This window comes from Anarhichas minor, unplaced genomic scaffold (assembly GCF_050575085.1).
Source record: "Anarhichas minor isolate MPS153535 unplaced genomic scaffold, ASM5057508v1 ptg000021l, whole genome shotgun sequence".
In the NCBI taxonomy this organism is placed as follows: Eukaryota; Metazoa; Chordata; class Actinopteri; order Perciformes; family Anarhichadidae; genus Anarhichas; species Anarhichas minor.
The window spans coordinates 5317525-5335985 of record NW_027466467.1 but is presented as its reverse complement, the minus strand read 5'-3'; the positions used below and the strand labels follow the sequence as shown (position 1 = coordinate 5335985).

Here is an 18461-nt window from a genome sequence, read left to right as displayed (position 1 = left end):
GCATCCAGTGATTTGGTCATAACTCTGGATTTTAATAAGGCCTGAATGGTTTCACACGGAAAACTGGTGAGAAAGAATCAGATTAGATAAGGAGCAGAAAGTTCAGACATACATATGAAGGGATGAAGGAATGAAGGGTGAGGGAATGAAGGTTGAGGGATGAAGGGAAGAGGGTAGAGGGGAAGAGGGGAGAAAGATTAAGGAACAAGGGGATGAAGGGATGAATAGTGACAAATGAAGTGAGGAAGGGAAGAAGAGAGAGGGATGAAGGGAAGAGGAGATTAAGGGTGAGGGATGAAGGGGTGATATTAAGGGTGAGGGATGAAGAGATTAAGGGTGAGGGATGAAGGGATGAGGGGAGGAATCAGGGTTGTGGACAGATGGAGCAGAGCGAGGATGGAGCAGAGAATGGGAAAACGGGAGAGAATGAGGAGAGGTGTGAAGGAGTCAAGGAGTCAAGGCGTCAAGTTAAAAAGGTTTTCAAAAGGCAACAAGGAACACTGTACACAAATCCAACTCTTAAAGTAATTCAACTGGCTTTCAACACATAGATAGAAGTACTGACAACTAATACTTGTATTTATTTTGTATTATGATTTATTACTTATTCTAAGAAAACTCCCATCATGCATCAAAATCCCTTATTTTGAAATATCCCCAAAAAATTCCAAACTCCAAAACTATAACACCAAAAAAAGTCTATTAACAGATGAACCTGAGATGAATGGATCGCTTCCCATCGCAGACGTGGCGCCGGAGGAACGCAGCCATTGGTCGGAGCGTTAGTGGGCTGCTGACGGGCCTCTGGAGGGACACATGATTGAAAGCTGTTTGTCAATACGAGAGCTCCCTCGTGTCATGTGTCACTGCGGAGGCTTCCTCTCCCCGGGACAATAGTCTGCCGCCTCAGATCCATAACACTTCCTGTTATCTGACGGCTCATAAAAGCAACCGAAGATCCGAACTTAAACGCTTCCGTAAATACACGTGGTCGAGTAGCGTCAATAAAGAAAAAAGAAGACACAAAGCAGCCAGGAAATAAGATAACTTTAACAATTTTATTTGTGAAAAACTACAAGCAAAATTCATAAATAGACATTTCTATTTGAAAGCGAAGGGGAGGAAAAAAATTATCAGGTTAGCCTATAAGCGCAAAGTCGTGCACATGCCAGAAACATGTATTATTGTTAACATTATAAGCTAGACAAGGAGCCGTGATCTGCTGAAAATGTCCACACCAGGAACATAATGTGACCATTTCACAAGGGGAAACAATGACACATCAGCTATAAGATTTAAAAAAAACAAAAAAACTGCATTAAACAAAGAATGGATAATTGTACTGTCCCTAAAACTTTTCTTTTTTTTTTGTCCTTTTCTTGTCTTTTTTTAAACCGAGCAATAACTTTAAAAGCATTGTACAAGACATGGTTATAGCAAGAAAGGAGTTTGTATAATACACTTAATTGGAAATTCACGGTTAAGGTTATACAGTCAGTAAACAAGCCTTCTATATTTGGGTCTCTGACAAACAAAGCTAAGAAAATGTAACCATCTTTACACAGTAAATTAAGGTTACTGGTCGCACACAAGAACAGAACTGCTTGCGCGGAAAAAGAAAAACAGTAAAACAAAAAAAACAAAAGACTTCAGCTCCGATGCCATCATTCATAGTGTTTTTAAAATCCTATATACAAGCAATAAGTCATATACTCAGCAAATGGCCATGTGTCAATAATTTAACAATGAATCCTTCTCTGTCGGAGCACTCAGTCGAGTGGACGTGGTGGCAGATAAGGCAGGTGAAAAGATGTCTAACAGATTGCATTACAAAGCAGGTTTGTTCCGGTTTTCTCAGTAAAAATTGGACAAAACGTTTTCCCCCTCTGACCCCCGACATCCCCACTGTTTTGTTTTGTTCTATTCACATTGCTTTTTCCTCACTTTGAACACTGATTCCATATTTGTATGCAATAAAGTACATAATTACATATTAACCATAGCTTTTAGAAGAGCAGGGGGAACAAAAAACAACTCATGAACACACATCTCTTAGACCCACACACATGATTATCACTTTTGGTCGACACGGATCAAATCTCGCCCCTCAGATCCTGGTAGGATGGATTGTTTTTTTAGGGGGGTGGGGGGGACTTGCTAACCTCCCCTAACACTGGTTTTAGATGCTCTGGGACTTGATTGGCGGGTTGGGGCCTCTGTTCGTGGAGCTACATGGAGACTGGGCTTACTGGGGCCAAAGACTTGGACCCAGCAGACCCAGACCTCTTCTCCGCTACCAATCCCCCCCCCCCCCCACAGCCGCTAAGTTGTCCTCCGACTCACGGCCCCTGATTTCGCCGTGCACAGAGACAAGTGGACAATAAGAACACCATTTATATGGATTATATTAGTCTTTATTTAAACTGTTATTCATCTCACACATTAGATAATTGCAATTCAAATTGTTATTTATCTGTCTATGTATCATGTCATTATGAAATTCCTTTGGTCCTTCAATAAATAAAACTAAGATATCATATACACATTTATTCTTTGTACAATTTCATACAGTTAAAAGGAAATGAAGTTGGTCTAGTGTCCGCTAAGGTGGAAGTGAATTCAAACCCTTAAATAAGCTGTTTTAGAAATTTAAAGAGCAACTGTGTTCTATTGACGACTGCAATAGTCTTTTTTTTTTTGCCTTCAAAGACAGGAGTCTTAAATTAACTTAAAAAAATAAAATAAAAAGTCAACTGAATTGTCAATCTTTGCACATTTTGTTCACGTCTTTGCGCTCCTTTCTCTGGGACGTCAGGTCGAGAGCACGAAGACTCAAAGTGGTCTTCGAACGAAACGATGAAACCGATTCACAACGGCTCGACACAGCGGGTCTGTTTCACAGTTCGATATGGTTTTACCAAAGAGGAACTGCGCGTGACCACAGGAACAAAACTCAGAGAGGAACAGCTCTGCCTTTAGCCAGAAAATACGGAAAAGTACGGAATGCAGAAAATATCAACAGCTTTTAGTGTTTTACACAACAGCCTACACTGTACAGTTAAGGACATAAGATACTGTATAAGAGATCTGCTATAGCATACGAAATCATAGACAGTCTAGTTGAAAAAGTCAGGCGTCTGAAGCTTGACCTGCGCAGACCGAGACGGATCCGATGGAGGTCCCGACAGTGTTCAGAGTGAGACAGTGTAATCGAGAAAAGTGAATGAGAATTTGATTCATCAGCACTCTGTCACATCGAGTGAAAGGGCAATCCCAGATCTGCAAAAAAAAAAACGCTTCACAGTGTATCTAGCACCAGTGTGTGTGTGTGTGTGTGTGTGTGTGTGTGGGACTCGAGTCTTGTCCTGTCATCTTCGTACTGTAAGAAAAACACTGAAGGAATGATCGGTCGGCGGGGCTACACAGCAAAGCTTCAACATAAAAAGAAAAGGAGAAAATCAAAGTATAGAGGTGCAACAGGTAATAAATAAGGGTAATAATAGTTTAAAGTTACTGAAATTATGGTGGTTATTGTGCCCAGCGGAGAACTCTTCTTTACAAAAACAAAAACAAAGGTCGACTTGGCCTCACATCCACATAGAGATATAAAACAATACATACAAGTGTCTGGATGCTACCGCGGGGAGGGTATGGGGGGGGAGGGGTGTATGGGGGCGTTATTCCTCTCCTCGCCTGCACCACGGGTTGTAACCACGAGGGGGAGTTTCGCCCCGGCAGGCCCACTGCTGTTGCTCTCAGACATCCGGCTCCTCGTTCATGGACTGGAGGCGGGGCACCGATGGGAAAGGAGACATCTCTCCCCATACTGGATCCATAGTGTCCAGAAACGTACGTACGTGTGTGTGTGTGTGTGTGTGTGTGTGTTGGGGGGGAGGCGGTGGAGCGGTGGGTCGAGGACGGGGACGGGACCTCAGAACGACTCGTCGTGCCCCACAGAGAGATCCCCTTTGGGCGTGGATGCCCGCGACGAGCCCTTGTCCATGCTCTCGGAGCCGGAGCTCTGGTGCTGCTGTTCGGAGCCCGCGCTGGACGTGATGGTGGACGAGGACGTGGAGGAGGAGCGGGTCTTCTCCTTAAAGTCTGTTATGATCACCGTCACGTTCCCTACGGTGATCGCCAGCTGCTGGGCGGTGCTCCGGTCGATGTTCTTCAGCTTGGGCCTGAGGGGGCAACAGACACAGACGTTAACGAAACAGAAAATGGCAAACCGCGATGTGTGATGTCTCGGCAACAGCGAGGGCGAGGCTGCCAGCGCCGCGGGGGCGGTTACACTAAATTGCTCGATTCGCCGGGTGACACATGAACCGTCAGAACGAGTGTGTATAAAGTGAGTGTGGGTGTTTAGTGTAAAAGATCATTTGTGAATCATTTGAGGTTTTCCCACCAGCCGAGTGCTGCGTGACTGAAAAGAGAAGTGCTGTGTAGTCATCGATGTGAAACCATGTGTTCTGACAAACGGAGTACAGAGAGAGTGCTACACACCTGGAGATGTGAGAGTTCTTGTTGGTCTTGGTTGCTGATTTGCCAGACTGTATGCTGTGTTTGTCGCTGGGCGGGCTCTGGTGGTTGTCTGATTTGGGTCTGGGGGGAGGGAGACAGATAAGACAGCGGTGAGGATAATACCAGCACAGAGGACATCCAGACACACAAGCGAGGACTCGACGTGTACACTGACCTGGTCTTTTTGATGCTGGGCTTCTTCGTGACGGCTGGGACGATGTCCTTCTCTCTGTTGGGCTTGTCTGTGATTGGCTGTTGTTCGGTGTCGCTCTTCTCCTTCTCGGGAGGGTCTCCCTCTGGCCTCACCAGCTCCGGACGCTCGAGTTCCGGACGCTCGAGCTCCGGACGCTCGACCTCCGGGCGTCCCTCTCCGTTGGCGCGCTCGCCCTCGCCGTCCGGGCGCTCCTTGTCCGTGCGCTCGCTCCTCTCCCGCCGCTCCTTCTTGGGCGGCGGAGGCATCGGGTACTGCTGAGCCACCTGCTGGGCGACCAGCTGGGAGTTGATCCTGGGTTTCCTGTGGAGGGGATCCAAAGGCACAAAGATGGATTAGCCTCGTAGCCGACTCGCTGGCTACGCACCAACGCAGCCACACTCTGGCTGACAGAGAGAGGCGACTGAACCTAAGGGACACGGGCTGCTGCAGAGGTGGGTTGGAGCGGCTCTGTTTTTGAGGGCTAATCTCATTAGCTTGCGGCTGTAATAAAATGAATGCACAGGATCACAAGGTGGGACATTTGCAGCACGTCACTTAGGTCCTCTAATCTGATTACCGCAGGGTTGGCCCCATTTGTCACAGACTGAGATTCAGTTCGACACGGTGGAGCTGCTCCGCTCACTGAGCTCACCAGCAGCCACAGCACGACTGACCCCTTTTAGTCTTCTACTCAAACATTCCTTCGGATTCCTCGAAAGAGGCGCAACACTTGAAACCGTCCTTTTTCCGAAAAACACTGCTGTTACAAACATGCATGCAGCAGCATCTTTCTCCATCAACTGTGCAGACGAGCAGGGCCTACAGGGCCTATGTGTGAGGCAAAGCGCTAAGCCCAACTCAGACTGCCTGAGCCAACACGCACACCTGCAGCATAATGGACACCAGCTGGCAGCATCTGGGGGGGGGAAGCAGAAGACCTGGGTGGGGGGGGGGGGAATGAGACTTTGACTTGGCTGAGACCAAACTGCAGCCAGCAGCATGGATAATCACAGGCCAGGACTGGGCAAGCATGGTGAGGAGTAAACCACAAGTATACGCTCGCACACACACACACAAACACGCAGTTGAAAAGCTTAGCGTGCAAACAGAACAGCCTGGCGCGGCTCGCCGGCCGCTCAGGAGGCCTTTTCAACGTGGAACACGACAAGTTGTGCTAGCTAGCCGTGTATACCCGACCCTTCCAAGTTCTAGTCCTGGCAGGAGTTTTTGTTCTATCCCTGCAGAGGAGACACGGGGTCCCTTGATCCTCGGGACTGCTTTGGGAGACCCGCGGTCTAGCAGGGAATCTGTAGAAACTCTTGTCAGCATCAGACCAGATAAACAACAGCTACCGCTGACAAAAAAAACACAAGCTCTCGCAGGGAAAACAAATGTTCTTGGCTTTGCTTTTGGTGAAACAGCATGTGGCAAAAACACAAGAAGCTCAATAATGTGTCAGGCGCTGACGGCCTCTGATTTCAGTGGCTTGATGTGGAGAGTGGTTTTCAGACGGCTGCTTAAGTGGTTAGCCTCAGTGGTTCAATTTGGCAACATCATATATTGCCAGTCCAGTTGCTCTCTCGTCTTTCACCACCGACACTACACTCAGTTTCAGTGTCTTGGTAGCCAAATCGGACAATCCAATTATTTTGCAACTTTATTTTTTTTCCCCATCTACTGCTCCATCAAGCTCATTAAGTCTCCCCCTGCAGCGGCCTGCTACACACAGAGAGCGCTTTTCCTTGAGGAGGGCGTGCAGCCGATCAATCGGGGCATAATAGAGCACCGTGTCATTATGCTCGCGCTGCACTCCATCAATACGCCAGCTGTGATGAGTGCCGAGGAGGCCCCGGGGCCGCTGATCCAGTATCCATTAGGTGCCTCGGTTCTCTGAAGCCCGGGGCTCTTTCTACCTGCTGGCATGTTGTTAGGCACCCTCTGGGGTCCTCCAGTGGGTGAGAATTAAAGTGTGATACGGGAGCAATTACTTCAAGGGTTTTTTCCCACCTATCTAACTCAAAGTTTCTTTTTTTTAACGTCAAAACTATTGTGCATTTTGTCAGCAACCGCTTTGATGCGCTTACACCACGTGCACGCATGTAATGCTCGGCACTCAAGTGTGGAGGCAACGGGCGGAGTGACACATTTTGTTTAACAATTAAGTGCCGTAATTTGTGAGGCAAACAAATGCGTGCTCGTCACGATACTACAGATCATTTTGGAATGCAGAAATTCCAGTTTCATCTGTTGAACCAACGTGGCTTTATGTTTCACACTCATTTCTTCAGATACAGCAATCCAGCCCTTGAAATAAACACAGCTGTTTGTCACTAAAAATAAAGCCATAACTTAAAAAAAAAAAAAAAAGAAGACGATAAGGGCGTTCTTTAATGAAAGGCTTAGGACAGAGAAGGAAAGAGAGGTGACGGACTATAATAGGCTATTCTAACATTTTAAGACTCGAACCAGAGAAGGGTGAGTGATTACACAAGTTACTGAACTATTGAGCAATAGCCTAATCAGTAAAAATGAAGTTAATTCATGTTGTGTGTTAATGTTTTGTGTATTCTGTAGAAAACACACAATCCCTCACATCATGTTCATTTATAAAGCAGCCACTCTAAAAAGGTGCACTAACTTTTTCCAGCTTTTGCCGCCTCTTGTCTCAGAAGAACCTAGAGAAAACCTTCCCATGTTGAGTGCTGGAGCTCCTATTCATAGTACTAAATAAGTAACGACGACTTTGAATGCTTAGGTGATTAAGTTGATAACCAGTTAATTAGGAAGTGATAATTAGGAGTTTACGGCATTGGACCTCCTCGCCAATTTTCAATTACAAATACACTTCTGAGCCTTGGATTTCTCTGTACACAATACACCTCACCCCATTGGGGACCTTGTGGGTCCTTCAAGTACCTCTGGATTAGTGATCTGGGGTCAACATGTGGTGGGAAATAAACCAATAAACCACTGAGAAAGTGTGACAAAGAATTCAGGTTTTGGGGAGGCATTCCAGTGCGCAAATCTACAATAACAAAATGTGCTCACAGATGTCTCTCTAAGCCTCGTCCGCGAGTAAACAGATTGTGAACGCACACAGCAGGATGAGAAATCATTTTATTTGGCAGTGAGAGCTGTTAGCCAAGGAGGCGGTGAAGGGGTGATTGATTGACCGATAAGCTCCACGCCTCTTTTGCCTGTTGCGGAGATGAAGCCCCGGTCAGAGTCCGAGATTTGTGTCAGCGGCAGCAGCGGCAGCAGCGGCGGCAGCGGCGGCAGCGGCGGCGACGGCGGCAGAAGCAGCCCCGGTAGTTAAGCAGTGATTCAGTGCCAGCTGTAAGTCAGCCATGAGCTGCTGCTGGCATGATAGAGCCGCCGCTCTCTTTGCCCCATTATTTATTTACCGACCACACATCGCCACGCTCCGCAGCTCATTAACATGGCTGCAGATTCTGCTTGAGACCAGGTGTGTGTGTGTGTGTGTGTGTGGCCCTGAACAGCTGGAAAAAAACCTCCATATTCAAAAATAATTATGACGTTTAATTATAATCCGTCGAGCATAGACTGCACTAATTTGACGACAACACTGCAGAAATTTACTCCACAGCTGAACCATATTATTCGCAAACATCCAAATCAAATGCGAAACATTTATGTTTCACAAGAGGCCCTGGAAAGGATCCCAGGAGCAGGACCAGCAGTGAACTCCAGGGGCCAAATTGCAGAGATCGCTCCAACCTCCCACTGCTGCCAATATATTCCTGGGGATTCAGCGTGTGAGTGTGTGAGCGAGAGTGTCAAGTGTGCAAAGCCTGCTGTCGAATCATTTCCCACTGTGAGGGCTTACAGCTTATTACCTCCCCCCCCCCCCCCTCGCACAACAATAGGCCATGATTGACAGCTCCTCCCATGCTTGGCCCTAAATTCCACCTTCTGGGGGAGGGAGGAGTAGGGGGGGACGGGGACGGGACTCCCTCCACGGGACACCTTGAAATAACTATCATCACGCGTAAAAGCTCCTAATTCAGTCAGACTGACACCTGTAGTTAGACCGCTCCGCTCAGCCAGAACCAGCCCAGAGACGGACACACCTCTGCTCAGCTGGTGCTCCCCGTTGGCCGGCAGCAGCAGACACAGCGAGCCAAGGGCAAAAACAAACAAACTGTGGCTGCAGAGGAAACTCCTTCGAGAGAAACCCAAAAAAAACAACGAGTCCGAGCACTTCAGACAGAGAGTAATGAAGAGAGTGAGAGAGCGATGGCGAGTGTGATATATAGACACAGAGAGAAAGAGAAAGAGAGAGAGAGAGAAAGAGAGAGAGAGAGAAAGAGAGAGAGAGAGAGAGAGAGCGAGAGAGAGAGAGAGACAGAGACAGAGACAGAGAGGGAGGGAGGCGCAGGAAAGCCCTCATTAACACAGCTCTTTTATTTGAAGTGCTGTGTGGAGGACAAGCAATTATTTCCTGCCAGGCCGAGTGAATGCGATGGCAGACAGCTGAGCGAAGTGAGAGAGAGTGGGAGAGAGAGAGAGAGAGAGGGAGAGAGAGAACGGTATTCTTCGACCACAGACAGCCCACTGAAGAGCTCAGACTATTCAACGCCACCCACTCTCTCATTCAGACTTTGAGAATAGCCTTATCCACGCAGCACCAACGTGGGCTCCTTGTCCTCAATGATGTGCAAAGTTGTTCACAAACATGAGTCCTCCATTCATATGTGGCATTCGGCGGTGACCTGGTTTCTCCACCCCCCCCACACACACACACGACCGAGGGACCGTCACAGCCTCGGCCTGGAGCTCATCTCACAGATCCAGCATGTGACACGTCCACGGGGCTTTGGTTTGATCGCCCCCCTATGAGAACCTTGCAACAGATGATCTACACGCACTCGTCTGTGTCAACACTTGCTGCACGCCTTGATCATTTTGTAGAGACGCGTGATGCAACCCCCCCCCCCCCCAGTATGGAGGGTGATGGAGCAGAGCACACAGCTGCCTGCCTGCACTGCTTCTAATTTGTTAAAACCAGTCAGCAGGTCTATATATCTGCATGCTCTATTGTTCTATTGTTGGACAGTCTTCTCCTGAGAGACTGGAGGGATGTCTGGAAAAGAGCGCTGCATGGCCTGTCAACACTTCTCCCTGAAACGGTGCTAAAGAAGCATCGTGTGCATGTGTTCGATGACTTAAGACCGAGTTATCAGTATGGATGGTTATCCACGCATCATTTTATAGTAATTAATGTAGTAATAATGCGGTAACTAGAGCTGAAGCAATGATTCGTTTCGTTTAGCAAAGCAGCTATTCTGATCATTTATTTATCATTTAAGTCATTGTTTCAACTAAAATTCAACGATTCGGGTTTCAGACAAAAGCTATTTAAATATGTCCGATTGTGGTTGGCGGTATCAATTAATCTGTCAATTATGTTCTCGGTAAACCGATTAGTCAAAAACGCGTAAACGTCGTCAGAAAAACTGTGAAAAATTTGTTCCTAGAGTCCAAAAGACGAGATATTCAATTTACTGTTGGAAATAAAACAGTTGGAACCAGAAAATAAACATTTTTCCGTGATTAATGATGATTAATGGTCTGCTAGTCAACTAATTATTTGTTCCAGGATTAATAGCAGTAAATACCTGAATCTGACTTAGTGTGAGTTCATCAATAGGAGGGAAGAGGATCACAAAACTCTAAATCATAATGTAACTCTATGCAACCTCCGTACTGTAGCCGTTGCTCCAATGCTGCCAAGAAAGCATTAATGTCAATCTCCATATCTCTCATCTCTCAACTGAAAATCGGCCGATAACGATCAGCAGTAAACATTTATTACACACTTTGCTGTGTAATTAATCGTCGGTTAACGTGGGGAGAATCCATACGGGCCAACTACAGCACTATCTTGAGATGAGACAACTATCTTACACTAAATCTTTTTTTTTTTAGAACTGCACCCTCGTCAGTGAACGGGAACAAACCTATTCCTGTATTTATGGGGATGATGAATGGACAAAACGACAAATAGGAATACCGCTGGACGGTGGGACTTGTGTTCCCCTGTGAGGACGTTCTTGATCAGTCTGAGCCGGAGGTGACTGGAGCAGTGTTGTCACCTCCAGCCATCCGTGAGTGATCTGTGTGAGTAAGTGTGAGTAAGTGTGTGTGTGTGTGTGAGTGAGTGTGTTGTGGAGGTTGAACGAGGACGGCACCTGAAGAGCAGCCCGAGGCTACAGCGCTTCCCGATTCATCCCCACTGCCCACCAGAGGCATTAACCATTCATCCCTCCACGAGTCCCTTCCAGTCAGAGCTTAATGTTACCGTCACCCCCTCTGCTCCGTGTGTGTGTGTGTGTGTGTGTGTGGGGTTATGTGGATGCAAACCATCATATTTCAATCAGGTGCTGTGTGCACACAGCAGGCTCTCAGCTGCACCCCCACAGCTTTTCTTAAAAAAAAAAACAGTAAAAGAGCTCAACAGTCAGGCGTGACATTTAGTTTCTCCAGACATTATTGGACAGCAAAGGGAGACATTCAAAGAAATCTCTCAGAGATTTCTCTACTTTTCTGGAACAACTGTAAGCCTTGTGCACCGTGCCGGCTGGTGGGAGTCTGGTTTTCTGCTGCTCCTGACGGGCTACAGGAGTCTGAGTTTGGGTGCGCTTGAAAGAGATAAGACACGTGCAATAAGAAAAGGAGATTTACGAGTTAAAAGAAGAAAACGTCTGAGTCTAAATGTCGATCATAACCGACACGATGGTTGCCTAACAAGCAGGCCCAGCTGCAACGATAAGCGATGCACAAACAGGGTGAATCCATCAATTACAGCCAGCTGCAGTGTTTGCGCCAAACAGGCAACTGTCCCCGGTTCACCCCTACCGGAGAATAACAAACCACGATGTTGCGTGCCTCGGCGTGGACGCATTGCGGCCACTTTCCCCAGCAGGTGTTCGCCGCATAAATTAACCGCTAGCTTAGCTGTGTGTCCGTCTGGCCACACTCTGTCAGGATGTCTGCCACTGGATTGCAGTGCGAGAGAGAGAAAGAGAGAGAGAGTACTTGAAACTCCGGTTCAGGTTCACTTAAGGTGGGCTGACCTTTAAGGTGGACCAGCTATTCTCCCGGCAAGCCGCTTCTCTGAAGTTTGCACAACTCTACCAACAACAACCTAAGTCTGCTCGTGTTTAAAAGACAATTCATCTTCACACTGACTCTATGGGGCTATGAACTGCCTGGCGTTGGGCAGGCTGACACTAAGCACGTCTGAGCTCCTTCCATCAGCAGCACTGTGTCACATTGCTCCGTATCATATCATTTGTTTTCCACTCCATCACTCTCTTTTGTCTCCTTCACTTTCTCTCCCTGTGCATTATTAGCCTCCCGTCGCACCGCCCCGGCCTAAAATCCGGCTGGCTTCTTAAGTAGGTCGTCTTCACCTCTCTTCACCCTCTCTCCCGCCGTCTGCCTCTGGTGTGCGTGAGTTATCTGTCAAGTAGAACCTGGTCGTCCCCGTCATCCTCTTGCCCGTTCGCTTTAGCGTAAACAGCGCCTGCTTTGCAATGTGCAGAAACCGTCAAAGGGGACGTCGGACCTTCGCAGCCGGGCTCTCGTGTTCTACACAACATCAAGTGAGCAAATGCAAATATCAAGTGAGGAAACCAGACACCAGGAAGTCAAACACAAAGCCACTCAAACTGCTGTAGCCAAGATTCAGATCTACCGCAATATTTTGGATTTCTGGTGCGCGGCTTCTCCGTAATGCTCAGGCAGCCGGGCTCAAACCATCCGACTCTGAACCAATCTTCACCACTAAATGTCCGTAATGTCCACACATGTCGGAACGGTGCTGCATGGACGGTGGTGTTGCTGGTAGAAACAGAAGAGGCTGCCCAGACTATCGCTCTCCCTCCCTGGGTAATGATGTGCTTTAGCCCCTGGAGACTCTTGGCTGACTGAGCACATCCCCCTTGCAGCGATCCATACACCCCCCCCCCCTTCAACACACACATAAATGTCCAGACTCTCTGTCCCTCCACCGCTCTCTTTCTCCCTGAGTCCTCCCTTGCCCTCTCTTTGTCTTCCCTCCTCAGCTAGCTCCACACTTACTCCCTCACTCCTTGTCCTCATATGCCTCTTTCTGTATTTTTTCGCAGAGACTCCTCGCTCCCTCGCCGTCGCACTCATTTGCCTCGTCTCTCTTCTTTTTTTTTTTTTTTTTGTGCGGCGAGGAGGAGCCCGCGATTCAGCAGCTCTCTCAACATTTCTCAGTTTTTTGTCAAATTGCCAAATTGGCTACTGTATTTAATCACTCACACACTGCCAAATCCCATGAAGTAATTAAGAACTTTTAAATCCGGCAATTAACATGTAAAGATTAGGGCTACCCGCTCGCGCTCAGGGCTTTAGTGCAGATGCTGATAATGCCGGATAAGCAAAAAGCAGTTTCGTCTGAGCGGGGGCTGCTGTGAGGGGGGGGGGGGGCAGATATAAATTGAGCGCCGGCATGTCCCTCTTATGTAATTCCATTATCCTAAACAATTTGCCTTAATGCGACAGTGGTAGAATCCACGGATTATAATGGCTCTATTCCATCATTGTAAAAGACAAAAAAGGAGCGTGCGCGTGCGCGCGCGCACACACACACACACACACACACACACACACACACACACACACACACACACACACACACACACACACACACACACACACACACACACACACACACACACACACACACACACACACACACACACACACACACACACACACACACACAGCAATTATTTTCCAATAATTGCGCAGCCTCAACGCTTACACAAAAGAAAGAGAAGCACTTTTACTTTTTTTTAGCCACACCAGTAACTCGTGGCTTCAGGGTCGGGTATCCGTCCTGATTCTGTTCATCAATCCTGGTTCTGACTTTCATAATCTGTGGATTTATGCGTTTCCCATATGGCCGCATCATAAAGCCACAGACTTAATGCAAAACACATTAACTTAAGCACATTACAAATCTACTGACACTGCTTATGGTTGAGTCATGGAAGCTTACCGTCACCTTAAAATTCTTCATACATGTGACAATATTTGTACATGACATTACCCACAGGTCAGTCTACACAAGCTACAGGTGAATGAAAAAAGAGACTTTTAATCACTTACAGTGAGGCCTGCCTTGCTATCTGAGTACAAATAAAAGCTGGCTAGTGTAAACCCACAGAGACAGCCTGGTGACACAGAGAATAGAAATGAATAAGTGCCAAAATAAAATGTCATGTGTCATTTGATTTAGCTCAGGCTTCGTTTTGCTGAGTCGTCTGGACTCCAGCTATTGAGATCACCTGACAAAAATTCAGATTAGATCCTTAAACCACATTCGCTGCGTGGTAACTATAACATTACAACACTGTACGAAGGATCAAGTGGCTTAAAGATAATTTATTGGCCTTATATCCAACACCTATATGAATGAACTCCTGTACCTCCCACTGCTGTATATACAGTATATAGGTAGCTATGGTTCAGGTCCACCTCTGCAGTCTGAGCTTCAGATGAATTGCGGACCGTTTAAATTAGTTTTATTGAATCTAGTCAGAGCACCGAATCTTGCGAACCAGTGAGAGAAACCCATTTGTTCTGTTTTACATGGAAGCTACTTGACAACAGAGAACCAGCGCACAGATAACAGCACAGATAACAGCACGGCAGTCAAAGACTGAGGTACCTCAAGACTTCCTGTTGATCATCAATCAACTTTAGAGGGCTCCTAATGGTTTCCTCCCCGGGCCCCGGGGGCTGATGGAGGGGGGGGGGGGGGGGGGGGGGGGGGGTGCATACCAAACACCACCGCAAAAGCAAACCGATGCACGGCAACACGGGGTGTCACGTTCACGCAGCGGTCGGCTTCAGATGCCAGAAACATTTAAATATGATAGCATGGGGATGCTAATGCGAGCCCCTATCTCCAATTACCAAAAGAAAGCGGGCGCTGAATGCAGATGCTGAAACACTTGGGCTACTCGGACTTGTAGATTAGCGGCTAGGTCGGGTGCGAAAAGCAGAGCGCTTTCTTGTTTAAGAGTCAAGAGTGGCGGGGGCTAGATTTAACCTATTTGGGTATAATGTTACATCACCGAGCTGGACTGGGTCAAAGGGTTCGTTAGATGGGGCCTCTCTCTGCATGCTGATGCCGCAGCCAGAGTTTTGCCCCTCGTTAACACACATTCTTGCCTCCATTGACCTACAGTTACCTAGCTTGCAGGGGGGGGGGGGGGAGACAAGTTCAAGCCTCTGTGGAGTGTAAGTCACTCACTCACTGTCGCTCATTGCGGATCACGTTAATTGTGTATCCTCCATCGGCACCTGTAGAAAACAGCTGGTGTCTCTATGACTCAGTGCACACGGCTGCATCAAGCTCAAGGGAGTGGAACTATTCATCTGATCTGGAATTTCTTGTAGGACGGGCAGGTGAGACTCTCCACGACTCGCCCTGCAGCCATCAAGCGCGTCACCGCACTAATGTCCGCCGCCTGCCACCTGTTGTACCAACAACACCTCTTCAGGAACGGGCGGAGGCGTGTGCAAAAAACGTCCGCTGACGTGCATCCTCTCCTCACTACGTTTAAATACCGTCAACACAGACTGACCTTTGTCCCGGGAAGCGGGGAAAAGAGAGCTATATTTGGGGGACTGTGGAAGGAGTGTGTGGAAAGAGGTCACTTCCAGTCATTCACAACAAGCCCTTTCAAAAAAACACTTAAACACAATCATGCCACGCTGACTGCACGGATCAATACCTATCCAAGTCCACCCTATCTTGTAGTAAACACAAATCAAACTTCAACTTTGAGAGAAGGGGTGTTTCGACTCCTACCAGCATGCGAGGCCTTCTGTAATTAGTGAACACTGTTGCGTGAAAGCACATCCAAAGTACAGCATCAGATAAAAAGCAGCAAGGCAAACATCCACACCTAGCCATAAGTGTGAATCATTGAGCTGAGAGCACGCCGCTGCGTCCCATGCTATACATCACACGGCAAAGAAAAGACGGCTAATTAGTACTCATTAAAAATAAGAGGCAAGCCCCACAACTACACAATTACATTCATCAAAACTCACATCAAACAGGAATGTGTGACAGCCACTCCTGCGACGTCATTTACCAAATAGAGGCAAACTGGGCTGTTGCCAAAGCACAGTGGCAGGATGGCTACGACATGCTCGTCTCTAGCTTCCTGCTCAGCCTGCACCCAGTCAGCTGTGGTCTTAAGCTACGCGCAGCTCGGGAAAAGATCGTAGGGGGAGGGGAGCCAGACAATTAAGAGCCAGCTCAATATTTTTTTGGAGGGGGGGGGGGGGGGGGTATTTTCAGTAAACCAAGCGTCGGTGTGTTCTACCCCGGTTTTGCGGTTCGCCGGCGGTGTCAGTCGAGCCACTCATTGTAAAACCACAGCTGGAAAGGTTAGAGTGCAGGGGACTTGTCATCAAACCCACAAATGACTCATCTGTCTCTTCGTGTTATCGTGCAAGTGATGACACAAGTAAACAACCCGAGATACTTCTCATCAAAAACATTTCCCCCGATCAGGGGGAAGGAAGTGTACACAAAACCGCAAAAAGGGAATCCCGTCATGACATCAAGTCATACAGCGATTTCATCTCAGTTTCCCATAAGACGCAGCCTTCAGCTGACATCACAACATGTACGAATCATCCGGGGACATACGAGCCTGTTGCTACAAAACGCCGATATGATTAATCTGGGGACATTTTTCAGAGAGCAAACATGAGTGAATTCACTCGTTTCGTGGCAGATTTGAGTTTCGAACACGATTAATCACAGATAAATGTGTTGACTGACATTTAAAAGAGATGGATTTTTTGGGTGAAGAAAACCAGAGAAAGAAATCTAAAAAGGCACATCTGGGGTTTATCTCTGTATTTACAGATTTACAAACATAAATCTTGGAAACATTACTGTACGTCCACCACATGCACAATAACGCTGACTTTATGTCAAGAGCACTAACAGAACCTCTGCAATCCTACAGGTAGGTGAAATGCATTCACCTTGTTTCACTCCAAAAAAAAATAAAGCAGCTCTTTCGCTGTTGATGCAGTGTAGCTGTACAGCCATCATGAAGTATGGTCCCCCTCTCTCTCTCTCTCTCCCCCCCCCCCCCCCACACCCTGGCTAGTGAGGCAACCAGCCTACCTACACCAATGCATATAAAAGAAAATGCAATGATAGTCGCATAAAACGAGAGAGACTACGGATAATCCAGAGGTGTTTTTGCAGAGATTGTCCATCAACAAGTCGCAGACAAATGAGGCCGTCGATCAAAGTGGTCATCCAGCTTAAATTGCGATGCTGCAGCCAGCCGAGCAAGGGGGGGGGGGGGGGGAAGAACGAGACGCTCAGACGAGAGAGAGAGTCAGAGAGAGAGAGAGAGAGAGAGAGTCAGAGAGAGAGAGAGAGAGAGAGAGAGCGAGAGAGAGAGAGCTACGTTACCTGGTGGATGTGCCCTTCCTCACATCGCAGATGCTGCATTTGAAAGCCTCGGCGGTGTTCCTGAAGGTGCAGACGCTACAGTCCCAGTACCCGTCGTCGGCGGTCTGTTTGGCTTGTCTTTTTGGCCTGACAAAATGTTAAGGTCAAGTTAGTCTTTTTTTTTTTTATATATATATTTTTTTAACACATTTCAACGAATCAAAAGGAGAGATTGTGTGACAGACGTTGTAACACGTTGTGTATTTAAATGCACGAGCTAGTGAGTGTGCAGCGCTAAATCATTTGGTGGTGGTGGGGGGGAGGGGGGTTGTCATTTTAATATTTTTGGGTTCGAGACCCGGTAAAGTAGAAGCTCCTCGGTTAATAAAGAAGCTCTCCGCCAACCGTCCGTTTTTATATCGCCAGCTAGGCTAGCAGGGCTAAATAAAAAAAATCCTTCCTCGGCATCGGGAGCTTAGCATTGTCGGCTAACAAAAGCAATATCAAACAATGTCAATTTCGACATTGACCCTCCGAAAGGCTGCGTGGAGACGGAAGAGCGTTTCGGAGAATGCCAGGCGTCTCCTCCGAAAAAAATCCCTTTGTCTTGTTTAAGTGACTGTGTTGGTTGTAAAGGGGAGCGAGAAGCCGCCATAGTGACTGCACTATTCTAGCTAGCTGTGTGCATACCCGACTGAAAAAAAGAAGGGAGAAACGATCCCTCCGTGTGTGTGTGTGTGTGTGAGAGTGTGTGTGTGGTGTTGAGAGGGAGACGCATCCGAATATCGAGCTCCACAAAATAACGCACGAAACAACATTAAAAACGCGGGCGGTCGCGTTACCTGGTAGGGCTCTTCTTGTCGCCCATGTTGGGAAGAATAGTCCTCGGAAATAAGAAGAAAACGGGGGCCTCCTTTTTAATTGTCAGTTAGTGTAGTGGGTTCCAGATAGAGCCGCTGCTGAAGCTGTTGGCAGACAGGCTCCACTCAGCGCTGGCTCGAGGCACGGCACGGCGACTGACTGCACTGCGACACGTGACCGCCAGCCGGCCAATCAGAGAGCGAGTCGGTTTAAAAGTCTGGGTGGATGTTTTAGTAGCTATTTTTAATAAACTACTAGAGAACAGTTTTGACAGAGCTCACCTCACCTCAACCCGCACACACACATACATACATAGAGATTACATCGTTGAAATATGGACGTCGTTTTAATAAAAACAAATGTATGGAGAACGTTTATAACACAGTCAAATTG

At 47.4% G+C, this 18461-nt stretch overlaps 1 protein-coding gene across 1 annotated transcript; it reads right to left on the bottom strand.

Annotated features, from left to right (window-relative positions):
• Window positions 1-1039: 1039 nt before the first annotated feature.
• Window positions 1040-18207, bottom strand: rybpb (RING1 and YY1 binding protein b). Its single transcript, XM_076095928.1, has 5 exons — window positions 18050-18207; window positions 17229-17354; window positions 4697-5035; window positions 4504-4602; window positions 1040-4181 (listed from the first exon to the last, which is right to left on the bottom strand). Exons 1-5 carry the CDS (start codon window positions 18073-18075, stop codon window positions 3932-3934), a joined length of 840 nt encoding a protein of 279 aa, XP_075952043.1. The 5' UTR covers window positions 18076-18207; the 3' UTR covers window positions 1040-3931.
• Between the last annotated feature and the right edge of the window lie 254 nt (window positions 18208-18461).

Coding starts and splice junctions, on each gene's coding strand:
- rybpb (XM_076095928.1), bottom strand. CDS start 18,075: ATGGGCGACAAGAAGAGCCCTACCAG. Junction 17,355..18,049: donor GACAAGAAGAGCCCTACCAG/GTAACGCGACCG, acceptor ACATTTTGTCAG/GCCAAAAAGACAAGCCAAAC. Junction 4,182..4,503: donor AAGAACTCTCACATCTCCAG/GTGTGTAGCACT, acceptor TTGCCCCCTCAG/GCCCAAGCTGAAGAACATCG.